General features: G+C 37.3%; 3 protein-coding genes across 3 annotated transcripts; 2 read left to right on the plus strand and 1 right to left on the minus strand.

The window, feature by feature from the left end:
* Positions 1 to 847: 847 nt before the first annotated feature.
* LOC125192100 (putative methyltransferase At1g29790) lies at positions 848 to 3,003 on the minus strand. The gene is made up of 2 exons (XM_048089556.2): positions 1,800 to 3,003; positions 848 to 1,284 (listed from the first exon to the last, which is right to left on the minus strand). Exon 1 carries the CDS (start codon positions 2,923 to 2,925, stop codon positions 1,801 to 1,803), a length of 1,125 nt encoding a protein of 374 aa, XP_047945513.1. The 5' UTR covers positions 2,926 to 3,003; the 3' UTR covers positions 848 to 1,284; position 1,800.
* A 1,164-nt stretch (positions 3,004 to 4,167) lies between these two features.
* Positions 4,168 to 11,036, plus strand: LOC125194101 (uncharacterized). The gene is made up of 8 exons (XM_048092139.2): positions 4,168 to 4,465; positions 4,575 to 4,731; positions 5,244 to 6,964; positions 7,480 to 8,828; positions 8,953 to 9,080; positions 9,182 to 9,966; positions 10,172 to 10,284; positions 10,473 to 11,036. The coding sequence occupies exons 1-8, from the start codon at positions 4,409 to 4,411 to the stop codon at positions 10,768 to 10,770; spliced, it is 4,608 nt and encodes a 1,535-aa protein (XP_047948096.2). The 5' UTR covers positions 4,168 to 4,408; the 3' UTR covers positions 10,771 to 11,036.
* Positions 11,037 to 12,181: 1,145 nt separating this feature from the next.
* On the plus strand, positions 12,182 to 14,713 carry LOC125191715 (two-pore potassium channel 3-like). The gene is made up of 2 exons (XM_048089123.2): positions 12,182 to 13,499; positions 14,102 to 14,713. Exons 1-2 carry the CDS (start codon positions 12,289 to 12,291, stop codon positions 14,247 to 14,249), a joined length of 1,359 nt encoding a protein of 452 aa, XP_047945080.1. The 5' UTR covers positions 12,182 to 12,288; the 3' UTR covers positions 14,250 to 14,713.
* Positions 14,714 to 16,482: the final 1,769 nt, after the last annotated feature.

Here is a 16,482-nt window from a genome sequence, read left to right on the forward strand (position 1 = left end):
TTTAAATTTTATTCTTCCATGCATGCTTGAATTTAAATATGAATATGAATATAGGATTGTTGAAATTTTATTAATTGAGAATTGAGATACGTAGGCTATTATTATTCACAGTTATTTAATTATACTAATAAATATCGAAAGGAAATAAATGAACCAATAAAATACATTCCATTAATGATGTAGACAAAAAACCCACATTCAATGTTATTCACGTTTTAAAACGAAGTGCCATCAAACTGCATTTTAATAAAGGATAAATTGTTATGTCGATTAATTAAAATTAAATTAAATTTGCTTTGAAATTTAAGTTTGCAAAATCTATTAATATCGATATTTTTAAATGAAAATTAATTTCATCTAAAAAATTGAAATTTCCCTAAAAATGATGTATTACTTATTATATCATGAAAATTGTTATGCAATAAAATTTAATGATGTTCATAATTCATTCTATATTTTGCTAAAATAAATTTAGGAAATTTTTTTATATTTATACTAAAATGTTTGCTATTTGCTGTGGATTCACTGTAAAATAGTTTTAATATATCATATAAAATGCATGATATCTGATTCAATATATTTTTACTTAATTATATGAATTATTATTGAAATTTGGCTCGTTTAGACACTGATAATTAGTCATTGCATTATATTTAGTTACAAAAAATGGCTATAATATCAATTACTACTCCAATAAGAACAACATAAATTAATACTCTAGTTTCTGTCTTCACCATTGTTCCATTCATATCTGGATTTACACCAATCACCTCGTAAAGGAGAAGTATTACTCATTATGCAATATCTCAACATTTAACTAAGAAAATCTTAAAAACATTTAAATAACTTCAGCAAATCTCAATAAATTTGATTGGAAAAGGAACAAAGAATCAAAAGTGTGCACAAATTGAAAAGTTCCAATGCTTATTTTCTTGCAACACTAGCTTTATATGTAACCACTGTCTGAAAATAAGCACCACTTACACTATCAACCAACCTATAACTCATAAAAATAGCACATTTGTTGGTTTTATGTTGCAACATCTCACACTTCCCAGTTTTTTTGCAGATCTACAAGTTCTAATCTATCACAAAATGCACCTTGTACACCCGCCCCAACAATCGCCTGAATCCACGATGAATTTGCAGATAAAACGTTATACCTTATATCCAACCACAACACGAGAGGAGATGTATAGCTGATTTGGTTGCGCAGTAACTGAAGAAGCCTTGAAGGAAGGTTTCAACAAACGGAGACGATGTCAAAAAGCTGGCGTGGAGCACCTGCAGAGCAACGAATATGTAAGATGCAGCGATTAAGAAGAGATTATGCATAAGATCATAGGGATTCAAGTGTATTTGCATTCTTTAAACCAAATTGCTGTGTAAAAGGATAAGATCTTCAAATCAGTCCACAAATACATCTCCAAGAAAGGATTTTGTTGATGAACAAACATATTCCTACAGAAGCTCAATCATAACTGAAATAGAAACATTCTCAACTTCCAACTAAGAACATTATACATCACTACTCAGTTGAAACTTCATCATATCAATATATTTCCATATCCAACATCAGTTCTACCGCTTATGCAAAATCTACCTAAATCAGAGCATCAAAAACACTAGATACAAGTATAGCACAATGAATCATGAACCACATTGCAAGATATTCTTCAAAACAAACCATCCTTATACAAATCTTGTAGTATATCAAAAGACTTGTATACCTAAAAGCAGGCATTGAATCAATCATCATCAAACAATCACACAACTAAAAAGGTGTAACTTTCCACTACCTCATTTGGAACTTGATCTAACCAATGGCTTCTGCAATAGGGCAGTCAAATAAACCTCCCCATTCTTGATCCCACTAGCATCACCCTTGTTAGCCACAGCCCACTTCACCTTCTTGTACCCCAATTTCCCGATCAACGGGGCGTAAACCTTGTCAAGATCCGATTTTTTACTGAAAAACCGGTCCAGCAGCAAGTACCCCCCGCCCCTCAGCACTCTATCCACGTCGAAAAACAAGAACTCCATCGCCGTCACCGGAATCCACCGGTTCACCGCGTGGCCGCACCGCACCAGATCCATGGTCCCGTCGAACACCGGCAGCCGCTGCTGCAGCGGCGCGTGGAGCGCCACCAGCCCCCTCACCGCCGCCGCCTCGCTGTACGGCGCCCCGAGGTTCATCGTCGTCGTCACCACCGTCGCATTGCTCCGCAGCTTCATCTGCGCCGCGAACGTCCCCGTCCCGCCGCCGATGTCGAGCCCTAGCCTAATCGCGCTGTTGGCCGACTTCGCAAGCTCAATCAGCTGCGGAATTGGGAGATCCAGATCGGTCCGGTAAGTTAAAAACCTCGATTTCTCGATTCTCATGTCGAATCCCATCTCGGGTTTCAGACCGGCGAAGCAGGAGAAGGTTTTTGATTTGCAGGGGTAGTGATTGAGAATGGCGGTTTTTTCTGGAATTGGGGAGAAGGGGTCGGAGGGGAGAGGAGGGGGAAAGGAAGAAGGGGTTTTGGAGAAGCAGCGGCGGCGGGGGAGAGGGTGGCAGCCGCGGAGAATGAGATCCTCAGCTAATTGGGAATCGTCGGGGCAGGGGGAAAAGGGGGTGTAGTTCATGTAGGTGTGGAGGAGGATTGGGTTGTCTTTGCAGGAGGAGGCGATGGGGGAGAAGCGGGTGAAGAGGAGGAGATCGGAGGGGGTGGAGGAGGGGGAGGAGGAGGGTTTGTGGCGGAGGGAGGTGAGGTGGTTGATGGTGGAGCGGATGGAGGAGAGCTGTTGGAGGAGGTGGTCGGGGACGGGGGGAGGGGAGGGGGGCTTGGATTGGATGGTGGAGGAGAGGTGGTAGAGGGAGAGGATGTTGGTGGCGACCATGGCCAGGAGGAGGAGGAGGTTTAGGCCCATCGTGAAACCCATTTCTTGATCTGGTTTTACTTCTGCTTGCTCATTACAGTGACTTCAGTGTGGACTGTTGTCGGAAGCTTGAAGGTGATTGCTATTATTATTGATTTTTGTTTCGTGATTTTTTGGGTATATATATGTTGGTACCATTTTAGTCCATATAAATGTTCATCAAAATTAATTTATTTTGAAAAACATTTTTACCATATGTTCATTACTGATGAATTGAGTCCTAAGTAATTATCACATTTTAACTACTATTTTTCTTTATTTATTTTATTAATTTTAAGTTTATATTTAGAAGACAAGGAAGTATTTTTTATCACATTATTACTGACAATTAATTTGACAAACTTTGACACACAAAATCAGGTCAAATTCGTATTTACATCATTCATTATAAAATTAGGTATTGTTAGACCATCATGACTGATAATCTTTGTTCTTATTAATTACTAGAATTCTGTTGACATATGTGATTGCATTTTCTAATATTTAACGCGTTTGGTTTTGTCGCTTAACTAATTTAATTTTATTCGTGATTTAATTACACTCCATCTTTCAAATTCGCAAATCTGTAATTTGACTTTCATCAATTTTCAGGATACAAAATGAGGAACTAAAATTTAAAAATTATTACTACTAAAATTCCAAAAAGAGAGCTAAAAAAGGAAAGATTCGGGGGCAAAATAGGGTTTTCGTTTATATGTCTTAAATAATGATTGGAATATGCGAAGTCGGTGGTTCCAATTGGGCTCTAGAATCACAACTTGGGCCAAAGATGGCACAATAAATACTAGAGAAATTATTTAGTATTTCAATTTTTAAATTTATTATTCTATTATCAATTTGTAGCAATATTATATACATCGAATCTTTTTTAAAAATTGCAGATAAAAATATTCACATTTTCTTTTTAAAATAAGTATTGTAATTGATCAAAAAACTTACAAAAATTAATTAAATTATTTTGGTACGTTTAATTATTCTATGATTCGGTGAAAATGTGTAGTTTATTTTTTTCGCATTTAACAATCAAACTATATTTTTTTATTTAACGGGTTACTTTTGATTGAATATAAACAAAATTTCATGAGAATATATGAAACTTTATAATTTTTCTGGCTAATTTTAAAATTGACAGAACAGATTAAATTTGATAAAATTTAGTTTTTCTGGTAATTTGCGTATATAAAAAAGTTGATTTTTTTTTATCACACTATTAATTTCATGAATTCGATCGTTACCCTTCAAACAAGGCGTTACTCAAGTTAGAGTTATTTGCCAATCTTCAACAGAAATGGGGTTTTTGGAGCAGGGAAGGGTTTAATCGTTTCTCTCACGAAATTATCGATTTTCATCTCTAACATGGGCGTCCCTTTAAGGTTTTCTCGAATCAATGGCCGCTTCATTCTCTAAACTAGTCGTTGGGATGTATTCCTCACCTGGATTTTGATTTCTCTACAAATTGAGGGTTTCTTTCACCGCTTGTGAAGGAATGGCGCAGGACGTTGAGGCGCAGCAAGACAAGCCGTCCAATGCCTGCTGCGCCAAGGTAATTTTAGTTTTAATCCGCTGTTTCTCCACCTTGCGATCCAGTGATGGGAGTGTTTTTTTTATTAGAGTTTGTTTTTAGTGTATTGAATTTCCGTGAATTCTCGCAGTTGCAAAAGAAGCACTCAAAGCTCTTGGAGAGGTGCGCGAAGCTTGAACAGATCAAAAACAAGTTTCGCGACTGCACCTTAGCGATGCAGCAGAGATGCGATGTGGTCGAGAGAGATAGGGAGAGTCTGAGGAGAGATAATGAGAGTCTGATGGAAGGTGATTTGTTTACCTCTATATTATTACGGTTCGTTCATATTTGGAATTGAAATTGAAATGGAATTAGAATTCTATGTAATTTAATTTGAATGAATTGAACTATAATTCAATTCCAAATCCCTTGTTTGGTAAAAATGATATAATTGATATGAAGTGTGTGCGTGGGTGGGTGCGTGCGCGCTTGTGTGTGTAGTGTGCATGTTTGTGTGTGCAGTGCGCGTGTGCGGTGCATGTTTGTGTGTAGTGTGTGAAGCTGCCAAATTTTATAACTATTTGGAATTCCAATCATCTACTTTTGATATAGAATTCATATTGTGGAATTGAGAGTAATTGGAATTGTAATTCAATCCCAAATCTAAATATTTTGGTTACCAAACGTTGGATTTTGGAATTAAAGGCTCAAATTCCAATTCTGTTGGCTCAATTCCATGATACCGAACATAGCCTTATTGTAGATTTATTATAGCAGTTTTTATTGCTTCATTTTGATGTTTTTGTTTTCTTTCATCCAGCATCAGAAAAACTCAAAGTGCAGGTTAATTTATGGAATAGTGAGAAAGATATAGAGGCTGGTCGGCGTGCTGATCTTGAGGTTCAGTTGCTGAAGCGAAACAGTGGTTCTGCTTCTCGCAGAGGAGATGAGCAGCTTCGCATTGCTCAAGCTGAGGAAGAAATTAAGCTATTGAAGGAGCTTCTGGACCGAGAGAGGGGGAAGGCAGCTTCCGAAAAGAAGCGCACTGAGTTGGAGAAGAAGAAAGCTGATGAGGCGTTGAAGAAGTTAGAGAGTGTAGAGAGAAAAAAGGCTGAGGAATATAAACTTCTGTGGGAGAAGTTACAAAAAGAAAATGATGATATGAAGCCAATGTTATCTTTGGAGAAATCTAGATCTAGAAATGCAGAGAAACAGAAAGCCATTATAGGAAGACAAAGGGTTGACTTGGCAGTGGCTAAACCTGAAGAGCAAATTTTTGTTGCTGAAACAAGTTTGCAGAATGATCGAGCCGATGATTTGAATCGGAAATTGGAACAAGCTAGGAAAAGGGTAGAACAATTAGAGGGTGAGTTGCTTAAACATAAATGCTCTGAAGAATCTAAAGATAGGCTTCTGTTGGAGATGTTAAAAAAAGAAACTGATGATTTAAAGTCATTGTTGGCTTTGGAGAAATCTAAATCTGAAGCTGCCCACAAAAAGTTGGAAGCAGAGAAACAGAAAACCATCAGGGAAAGAAAGAGGGCTGACTCGGCAGTTGCTCAAAAAAGAATAGCTGAAAAATGTTTGGAGAAGGATCAAGCAGATGATTTGAATCGGAAGTTGGAACAAGCTAAGAATAGGGTTGAACAATTGGAGGATGAGTTGCTTAAACATAAATGCTGTGAAAAATCTGAAGATAGGCTTTTGTTGGAGAAGTCTAAAAAGGAAACTGATGATTTAAAGTCAATGTTGGCTTTGGAGAAATCTAAATCGGAAGATGCTCACAAAAAGTTGGAAGCAGAGAAACAGAAAACCCTTGGACAAAGTAAAAGGGCAAAGTTGGCGGTGGACAAATCTAAAGAGCAAATTAATCTAGCTGAAGCAAATTTGAAGAAGGCCATGTATGAGAAAGCTCGAGCAGATGATTTGAGTCGGAAGTTGGAAGAGGCCAAGAATAGGGCTGATAAATCCAGTCCCAGCAGGAATGCAGTAACAGCCACTGATATACGCACTGAAATGCTAAAGAATGACACCCACTTCCATAAGTGGGTGGAAAAGATGCTTTTGGAGAAAGAACATGATATCGTTAGGGAGAAAAAGCGTGCAGATTCAGCAAAAAAGAAAGCAAAGAAACAGATAAAAGTTGCAGAAGAATACAAAAAGATTTCCATGGAACAAAAAGATAGGGCCGATCAACTATCTGGGCAGTTAGAGACGTACAAGCTCAGGTTAGAAGGGTTGCAGAAGGAAATGCAGGCGTTTGTATCATTGAGAATTTATGCTGGCACTTCTCCCATGATAAACGATGATGTCATTTATGAAACTGATACAGTTGAACTTCTGAAGAAACAATTGAAGCTAGAAAAGCTGCTTGCAAAACATGCCAAGGAAGCGACGAAGATAGAAGCTTTACGTAACACGATGCTGCGACAAGAATTATGTCACCTAAAGCAGGAGAGTGTTCAGTTCCAAAAGCACATGAATATACTACTAGATAAGAGTTTCTTGCATGGCCCTGAAGGTATAGATCAGTTGAAAAAGGTTAGTTTTCTTACTCATAATTGTTGAACGATTTCTTATTCATGATTAATACAGTGTCTTTATATCTTGTTTCTGAATTTATAGAAAGAGTTCTTGCATCTTCATTTTTTAATCTATCTGTCCCTCATTATTTGTTGTCGTTAAGATAATTGACTGCAGTAATCTATAGTATCATTTTATCACCAGCCTTTACTTTTTTTGCCAGAATCGTGAAATGAAGCAATCACGTCTATTTACTACTAACTCGTTCTCCGCAAGAAACAATTGCGGGGAAGTGTGAATGCATTGGTGAATTCATACATCTATACGAGATTAAGAGTTGCAGATGTCATATTCATTGTAGTGTCACTCTATTAGTGCTATTTTAGTCTTTTGAAGTGCTTGAGAAATAGTTCCCTGACTTCTGTTAGTGCCAATCACACACACGATGCTTATATTCCTAATTCGTGCTCTGCATTTTAGTCATGTGTGGATACAGGATTGGTGCTAATTGACTGGTTTATGTTACTTTGCAGATTGGCAGTGAAACCACGAAAAGAGAAGTATTAGGCTCTGATGGGAGTCGCAGGCGAGTCATGTCAGGTATAGATTCTAGGATGGATCCTCCTTATCGAGGTTCCAACCAAAAAATGTTACAGAGTTCTGCCATATATTCCAGTTCAGCATCTTTTTCTGATCGGCCCTTGGTGGGATCACAGGAAAGAGACACATTCTCTATTATGACATCAGCTAACCTGGGGGAGGATATATCAAACTTCAAACCAAAGATACCTAATAAGATGCAAAGCGATCAAAATGTAGCTAAAGCTGATAACAGAACTAGTAGTCCAATCAAAGACAGTTCTAGTAAAAGAAGACTTGGCTTGCGTCAGAAAAAGAGGAATCTTGGTGCAGTAGAGTCTATAGAAAATTTGCATGGTAAGGGTGAGAAGTTGCATCAACATGTGTCTGAAAATTTAGCCATACTGCATGATACTCTCAATGGCCAAGTGGATGATTCACAGGAAGAGAGCCTGAAAGGAACTACTTACACAGAGTTTTTTAGACCTCTCAAGAAGAGAAAACCCTCTTCAGAGGGAACTGTAATTGTTGATCATTTGCAGAATTCTGGGGAGTCAAAAGGCACCGACAGTTCTGATATCAATAACTCAGATCCCTGTGTGCCTGCTTCATCACCAGGGTCTGATGCTGTCAGATCTGATTTGTGTGGTGAGGATGGAACAAATAATATTTTAGAACACAACATGTCCACTTCTCCAGATTTTGACCAGATAGTCACTGGTGACCATATGAAGTTACTGGACATGGACAATGCCGCTGATGAAGACTCCTATCATAGAGCTATTGCCAGACCCCTATCTCCTACTCTGGCTGAGGTTGAAGTAGTTAGCTCTGAGATGCTGGCATGTAGGAGTTCCCAACTGGGACTGTCAACTGTGAGTAGATATCCAGTTATTGAAATGGAGAAGAATCTCACTAATGTTGCACCCAATGGCTCTGATCCATTGCTGTTACAAATGGAGCATAATTCTGATACCTTATCAGAGAATACGACTCCTTCGGCAGCAAGTGATACTCATTGCCAAGAAATCCATGTAACAAGTGGGATGTTGGGAACAGGCTGTCTTTCTTGTCCTGGAAATGAGGGAACAATTGAAACATGTGAAAAGGGAAGTGCATCTAGTTGTGGTGAAGCTCTGAAGTGTTTTATTGTACTCTCAGACAACAAAGACAACTTAAGCATTTTGCGGATCCTTCAGACAATTTCCAGTTTCATGCCACAATATTCTTTTGATCATTCAGTGGAGACATTCGTTCAAAATGTTATACACACCATTTCTAAAGCTAAAGACCTCTCAACTAGGTGAGTGAATTCATCTGTTGGTGTTTCCATACATGAGTTTCTGATTATCAGTTTGTTTTAGGGGTTAAGTGTTCCCTTACCAGACTTGCTAATTATAGTTCTTTCTCTTTGTGGGTGTTTTCAGGGAAAAGGCATGTGTCTTCTTGTCACTGATACTGCCTGAAATTTCAGAACTAGGACTCAAAAACTTGAAAATTTTAGGTGATAATTTTGTCCAGGCTCTTGCTTCAGTGACCACGCTCTTCAACTCAGGTACTTTCTATAACAGACTTAAATTTCATTTGTTGTATGTTGCTGTTTTTTTTTTCCATTATTATTTAAGTGTTTGTAAGGAATAACTTCTTTCTATGCAGCACTATCTGATCCATCTTTGAAAAGGATGGCTATGGAGTCCTGTGGTTTGTTTGAATTGCTCGCTATCATTGAAGATTTCCTTCAACAGAGTAAAATTTTTGTCTATGGTGGTGTATATGCTGAGTCAGAATCCCATGTTACTTCCAAATTGGACTTAATTTTAAATGGCAATCCTATAATGCTGCTGGAAGTGGCTGCTTCAGCTCATCTGCTGATTGCAGGGGGTAGTCTATTAGCATCATTGTGCCTCGCTGTTGATGATATTGGTTATGTTTGTGAGATATCATACAACATTATTAGAACCCAGAAGCTTGACCGTCCAGTGATGTTGGCTATTCTTCATGCTTTTGCCCTCATATGTGGCTCCAAGTACTTTACCCTTCAGCATTACTCTGTAGCTATGACTGTAGTAAAATCTGTGGTTATGTTTCTTGAGGAGCAAACTTTGTCAGCCAGTTCTACATCCTTATCCCTGTCAGATTCTAGAAACCCATCTAGCATGCTGTTGTGCACACATTGTCCATTCTCCGAAGGTGCAGTTTCTGTGGAAAATGCTGCAGTGATGCTGTTAGAGAACCTCCAAAAGCAGTGTCATTGTGGGTTATGGCCACAAGATTCACTTGCCTTAGTCAGTTTGCTGGTTCCCACACTTCCGATCCATGAGGAGGGAGACAAGGTAGTTTCTGGCTCGGGAGAGACTGCCTCATCGAGTTTGGCATGTGATGAGACTTTATGCAACTTCCTTGATATTTTTTCTTTGGTTGAGGTTCTAGCTTCAGTCATGGTATGAATCTTGTGTTATATCTTTCTGTTGCTTTTTCAGTTTCTCACTATTCTGCTTCATTTGTTTAATTTGGTGAAGTTTAAGAAAATACTTTGGCTTTGCTAATTGCTATGACACCTTTGACACTCCCTTCCCTCTGGTTCTCCTTGATTTCAGCATCATTCATTTTTTTTACGCCTCACTTCCAATATCTCTTGACATGCAGAGCTGGAAGTGGACATCTGATAACATCATAGGGCCGATTTGTCAAACTTTGAAGTTAAATTTAACAGAAGGATTCTCTGCTACTATCATCACACTTCTTGGTCAACTTGGGAGGTATTGTCCCAAACAATCTGTATGCATTTGTGCTAGTAAAATTTATGATTACCGCTTGCTGTTGCATAGTCTCATTTTCTCTACTAAATATGAGCTATACAGTGTAAAAGATTATATATGCCTTCGACATTATATGCTTAAACTGTTGTACAAAAAAGAAGTATCTGACTTCTACGTCTGTACCGCAGGCTTGGAGTTGGTGCTGGCGGATACGACGATCCTGGTGTTCAGAAATTAAGAGACTACTTCTCAAAGTTTGCTCAGGAAATCACATTCAAGAGATTAAGTATTCCTGTTCAGATTGCCCTTATAACTTCTTTGCTTTGTGTCAGTCCTATCAAATTTGAAGAGATCACTGAAGATAAAACTGAAACTCCAGCAACCACGAGTAGTCCCTATAGTTTTGTAAGGGAATGGTTTTTTTCCTTGAGTCACGATCTACAGTCGTCCTTGAGGCCTCATTTTGCTGCAAGCCAGGGCAACTAGCAGATCAGTCTCCGGTTCGATCAAATTGAGCTCTGAGTCCTGTTCTTTTCGAAGAAGTTTGTGTACAGCAATGGATAACCAAGTGCCAAGGTCGTCTTCTCCAATTTTTTCTCAAGTTAAACTGAGCTGCTTATTTCAGAGTTTCAGAAACATTTACACTTGGTATTATTGGAAGCCATCGGTATTTGCTTTCACACGTATGCTTATGCATCTTTCTTCTGTTGAAGGATTTGGATTTGGATTTGGATTTGGAGTTTGTTTGAGCATTTGGATTTCGAGTTGGATTTTGAGAGAATATAAATCCGAAATGATCCAAAAATCTTTTTTTTTAATAAAACTGAAGCAAAAAATTTGTAATACTCTGAGAATCCAAAAATTCTACTTTTAACTGACAAAATTCTACACAATTTATTGATAAATTACCATTTGTTATAGATATTTTAATCAGCTTAGATTTGAATCATTTGATAGTAGTACTACTAGTACTATTTTGGATAGAGGAGAAGAAATTCAATGAAGTTGTATATACATGATTAAAAACTAGACGTGGCTCATTACTAGTCAATATTTCATTATTTTAAATGTAAACTACGTCGGGAGACTGAGTCCTCTATTAAAGGAATTAATTACTCAATTAATCATGAGAATGTGACAGAATTGACTTATCACAGCAAAGAAAAATATCCCAACAACTTAGTATTTTATTGGATTATTCCTATTTATGAATGCTACTGTAGTTACGTAAGTTAAAGACCTTGCGGCTAATATTGCCATTCAAAGCAATAATAATAAATTCTCATTTAAAATTCCACATCTCATAAATGCATAAAATAATTAAATTGAAAAGGCCACGATTCAACGTTCTACTAACCAATCATTGTACATGCACTATTTTGATTTTTGGCATATCAAGCTATTTTGGATTATTTTTTTCAAAATGGGTTTATGAGATAATTTTGGAAGAAAGAGGATGGAGATTTGTTCTAAAATACGTGCTTCATTCTCAGGTAAAAACCTTATCTTCATTTCTTTTTCTTTTTCTACTTTATTCTTTTTCATTACTTTATATTCTCAATTTAATTTTTAAATATCAATTTTTAAAGTCCCACCCTCAAAAGAAATACATTAAAACGAAGTTAACCTGCACTATTGTTGTCTATTTTGTTTTATTTTCTTGATAGGAACTTTATTCTAAAAAATATCATTTGGTGATAATGGATCATTTCCTAGCAAAACCGGATAGCTCAGTTTTGTCGATTTTATGATTTTTCTAACACAATAAATACATAGGTATACTTTCATTGCCTTAGAATTCAATACTTAAAAAAAAAAAAAATCTAATTAGCAAAATTAAAATCTAATATCAACAGAGATCTAGAATAATTAAAATATTTAGCAAGTGAGTTGAGTAGTAACAAAATCCAGTGAGGATCTCAAAAAGAAACTGATGATTGTCTCTTCCAAATTCTAGCACAGCCAAACAGCCCCTTAATCTTCAGTTTCTCTACACAGATTCACATGGATGAGCCGTTCATCTCTTACACCAACACCGGCAGGTCTCTCCCGCCGCTCCTCCCTCTGCCGGAAAACAACGAAATCTGCATTCCGCCGCCGCCCATCACCCCATCCCCCCGAGAAATCAAAGACATCCTCATCTTCGGCTCTCCCTCCTCATCCTCATCCCCTTTCAAAGACTCGATTTTTCGCGATGTCTGCATTCCGCCGCCGCCAATCACCCCATCACCCAGAGAAATCAAAGACATCCTCATTTTCGGCTCTCCCTCCTCATCCTCACCAGCTCTTAAAGACTCAATTTTTACCGAAAGGTTGAATCTTGACAGCAATCAGAAGCAATCGAGCCATGACCCAGAAATCCCACAATCATGGCTGACTAACCCCAATTATCCACCCTCCACGAGCAACCTCCACCGCTCCAAAACCGCACCGGCTATGGCGGCAATCAACGAAATTGACCATTGCTCCAATCCGAAGCCGCCGCCGCAGTTTGCCACGCCCTCAATTGTGAAGCAGGGTGTGATTTTCTTGATCATTTACTTGAGCTTTGGTGTGATTATATACTCTTTGAATTTGGATTCCTTCACTGCCATTAGAACTCACCCTGTTGTAGATGCTTTGTATTTCTGCATTGTGACTATGTGTACGATTGGGTATGGTGATATAACTCCTGATAGCACTGCTACCAAACTGTTTTCGGTCACTTTCGTGCTTGTGGGATTCGGTTTCATCGATATTTTGTTAAGTGGGATGGTTAGTTACATGCTTGATTTGCAAGAGAATCATCTCTTGAAGACTATCAAGAGCCGGGGTGCTCACGATCCCCCCTCGTATATCATCGATGTGAAGAAGGGGAGGATGAGAATACGGATGAAAGTGGCGTTGGCGTTGGGCGTTGTGGTTCTTTGCATTGGAGTTGGGGTTGGTGTTATGCATTTTGTGGAGAGGCTTGATTTGTTGGATTCGTTCTATCTGTCTGTCATGTCTGTGACCACTGTTGGGTACGGGGATAGGGCGTTTAAGTCTTTGCCCGGGAGGGTTTTTGCCTCCGTTTGGTTGCTCGTGTCGACTCTTGCTGTTGCTAGAGCCTTCCTCTACTTGACTGAGCTGAGGGTTGAGAGGCGGCACAGGAGGATGGCTCAGTGGGTGCTCGGGCAGGATATGACTGTCGCGCAGTTTCTTGCTGCAGATATCGATAACAATGGCTTTGTAACGTGAGTGCTTCTCTTTGCTCATGTTATTGAAGATATATTATAGCTAAATGTTTATCTTTGGCATTTGAATTACTTATGATTGATGCTTGATGATTGTAGCTTAAAATAGTTTTGTGGATAAATACTTTAGCTTGGAGATATATTGAACCGCACTCGAACACTTGTTAGTTTCGGTATGGAGTGTGTCTTTGATCAGAGAGAGATCTTGTTCTTTCGAAATCATAGTTCATTGTTTTTGAAAGTATTAGTTTGAAGCTAGTTCCTAATTGCGTAAGTTAGATTGTTGAAACGACGCCATGTCACTGTTTATCCCCGAGAAGTGTGATGATAGTAGCCATTGAAAGTTCACTCATGTTTTTGTGGATAGTCATAAAACAAATGGTGCACGACATATTCTTGTAGTCACGAGTGGACCTGTCCGTTTGCTTACCTTAAATACTTGCATACACTCTTTTAAGTCTAACACGAAGATTTTATGATAGTTCATTGTCGCAACATATCTACTACTTGATAAAGCTTGCATTTTACCTTCCTAGAAATTTGAAAGGAAAGGAAACTAACTAAGCCCTCTTCCTTGCTTCATTTCAAATGTTTTGTTGCAGTAAATCCGAATTTGTAGTATACAAGCTCAAGGAGATGGGCAAGGTAACAGAGAAGGACATTTTGCAGATATGCAAACAGTTTGAACGCCTCGATGAAGGAAACTGCGGGAAGATAACTCTCGCAGATCTTATGGAAAGTCACCATTGATACAGTACTTTCTTCTGAATTCAGACTATTCAGTCATGGGGCAATGCAATTGCAGCTTCGAACTCAGATGAGACGGGGAGCAGTTAGATGCTCCGATCATACAACTTTGCTCATCGTTGCGATAGGCCGAGCCAGTGCTAGCTCTATACCAGGTAAAACTTTAGTTCTATCTTCGTATCCGTGAGGATATCGCGTGGAAGTGAGCTGTGTCCGCTTATGGCTGTGGCTCGTCTCAGCTCGACTCGATTTAGTCAACACATACATAATTTTGGGTATGTATAAAGGTGTATATGATCCCCTTTCTTTTGCTCTAATTCTTGCCATAGGATGGGAAGTGGAAAATGTAAATGCTAAGTATCTCTGTATTGGTTAGTTATTGAAGCCTATTTATAAACAAGAACATTTTTTTTCAATGTGTATTTGTATTATAAAGCAGCTGAATTATACTAGAGAGTTTTGATCTATTGAATTTAAAAGGTTATAATTTAGAAAATATTGGTGGACGGAAAAAATATTGTTTGTACTTTGTAGTACTTATTTTAGAAAATATTGTTTCATATATCCATTAATACAAAAATTCCAAAATATCATTTCTTATTTTATTACAATCATCAACTCAAAAAAAAGAGACTAGTGACAATATGTGTAGAAATCGAGAGGTCGAAAGTTTATTTTATCCCAAGCATATTTAAAGGTGAAGCTGGTGTAGACATCGAACTTGCCGCCGCCGTTGAGTTGACAATTGCCATCGCGAGTTTTGGAGATGACGGTTGCGTTGACTCGAACACGAGACTTTTCAAGATTCCGACATGTGAGTTTCACATTCGAGATTTCGCATGTTACACAGATGTGTTTGATAGTGACATTCCATTCCTTTTTCGACTTGATCACTCTGCCTGTTTTGGTTTGATTGACAAACAATGCAAGCGTAGGGCAATCCTCCGATTGACAACAACCTGCATTATCACCAATTCAAATAGTAGTCTATCATATTTCTCCATTCATTAACATTTGGATCAATCTATGTGTGTGTGTCTTACCTTGGTAAACAATGCTAAGGAATACAAGGAAGCAAAGGACTCTTGTGATATTCATAACCTTAGATTTGCAACCCTCTCACTTAGTTAGTACTCCAAGTTATTTATAGATTCTCGAAATTTGAATTTGAATTTGAATTTATGGTCTTCAATTGCGTTGTAACTCTAGAAATTACAAATTTCGTCAATCAAGTCCATTAAACATCTTTCCATAATATAATAGGAGTAGTATTTTGTGATTACCTACATTAAACATCTTTCCATAATATTATGGTCAATATTTTTATGATTACCTTCATTCAAGATATATGTTGATAATTAGTATGAGAATAAACATAACAAATCAAAGAAATGTTTCATGAAGAATGTAGTGGAAATTCAAGCTATCATATCCTCTCCAATGTAGTGAAATCAACTCAACATCTCAACCTTTACCTCATCCTCATCTCATAAGTATTAGTACTACAATTCATTTCCCTCTTAACCTTCTATTACAATTTCCAAATTTTCATTTATTACTAAATACTAATAATCATCTTTTCTTTTTGGGATAATAATCATTTAAATCATGAAATTTGGTCAAATTCTGGTTTGTCTCATTAATTATTAAATTGGAATATTAAATTACAAAGTTTCATTTTTATTTGTCAATTATCCATCCGAACACAATTCGATGTCTTTTTGTGATGTTACAAATGAGAATATTCCAATAAAATAAGAAGAAAAATGAAAAATAATGAAATATACAAGAAAATTAATGAAACACTTCGTTTTGAATATCGTTAAAAGATGACATGTTGTGCATGGACGGGATAATTGAAAAAAATTGAAATTTATTCCAACTTCAAAGTTTATGGGATAAACCCGAATTTGATTAAATGGCTATTAATCCTTTCTATTTATATCTATCTATTTTCAAAATACTTACCTCGTAAATAATATTTTTGTTTAATTAAATGAATGGTTTAAAATTAAATGCTTTTAAACCATTTTTGGTACACGTACTAATTTTTAAATAATTGAAGGTTTTCCGTAATACCCAGCTATATATAATTGATCACCTTCTTAGATATCCTATCCTATTAATAAGGAATGAAATAACAACAATTTTTGAAGAATTTATACTGCAAATATGCATAAATAGATTCTCAACGCTAACGGTTTTTTTCCAATCACTGGAATTATCATTCTCGGTG

This window comes from Salvia hispanica, chromosome 4 (genome assembly GCF_029641045.1).
Source record: "Salvia hispanica isolate PSC_SH4W2 chromosome 4, Shi_PSC_v1, whole genome shotgun sequence".
NCBI classification, from domain to species: Eukaryota; Viridiplantae; Streptophyta; class Magnoliopsida; order Lamiales; family Lamiaceae; genus Salvia; species Salvia hispanica.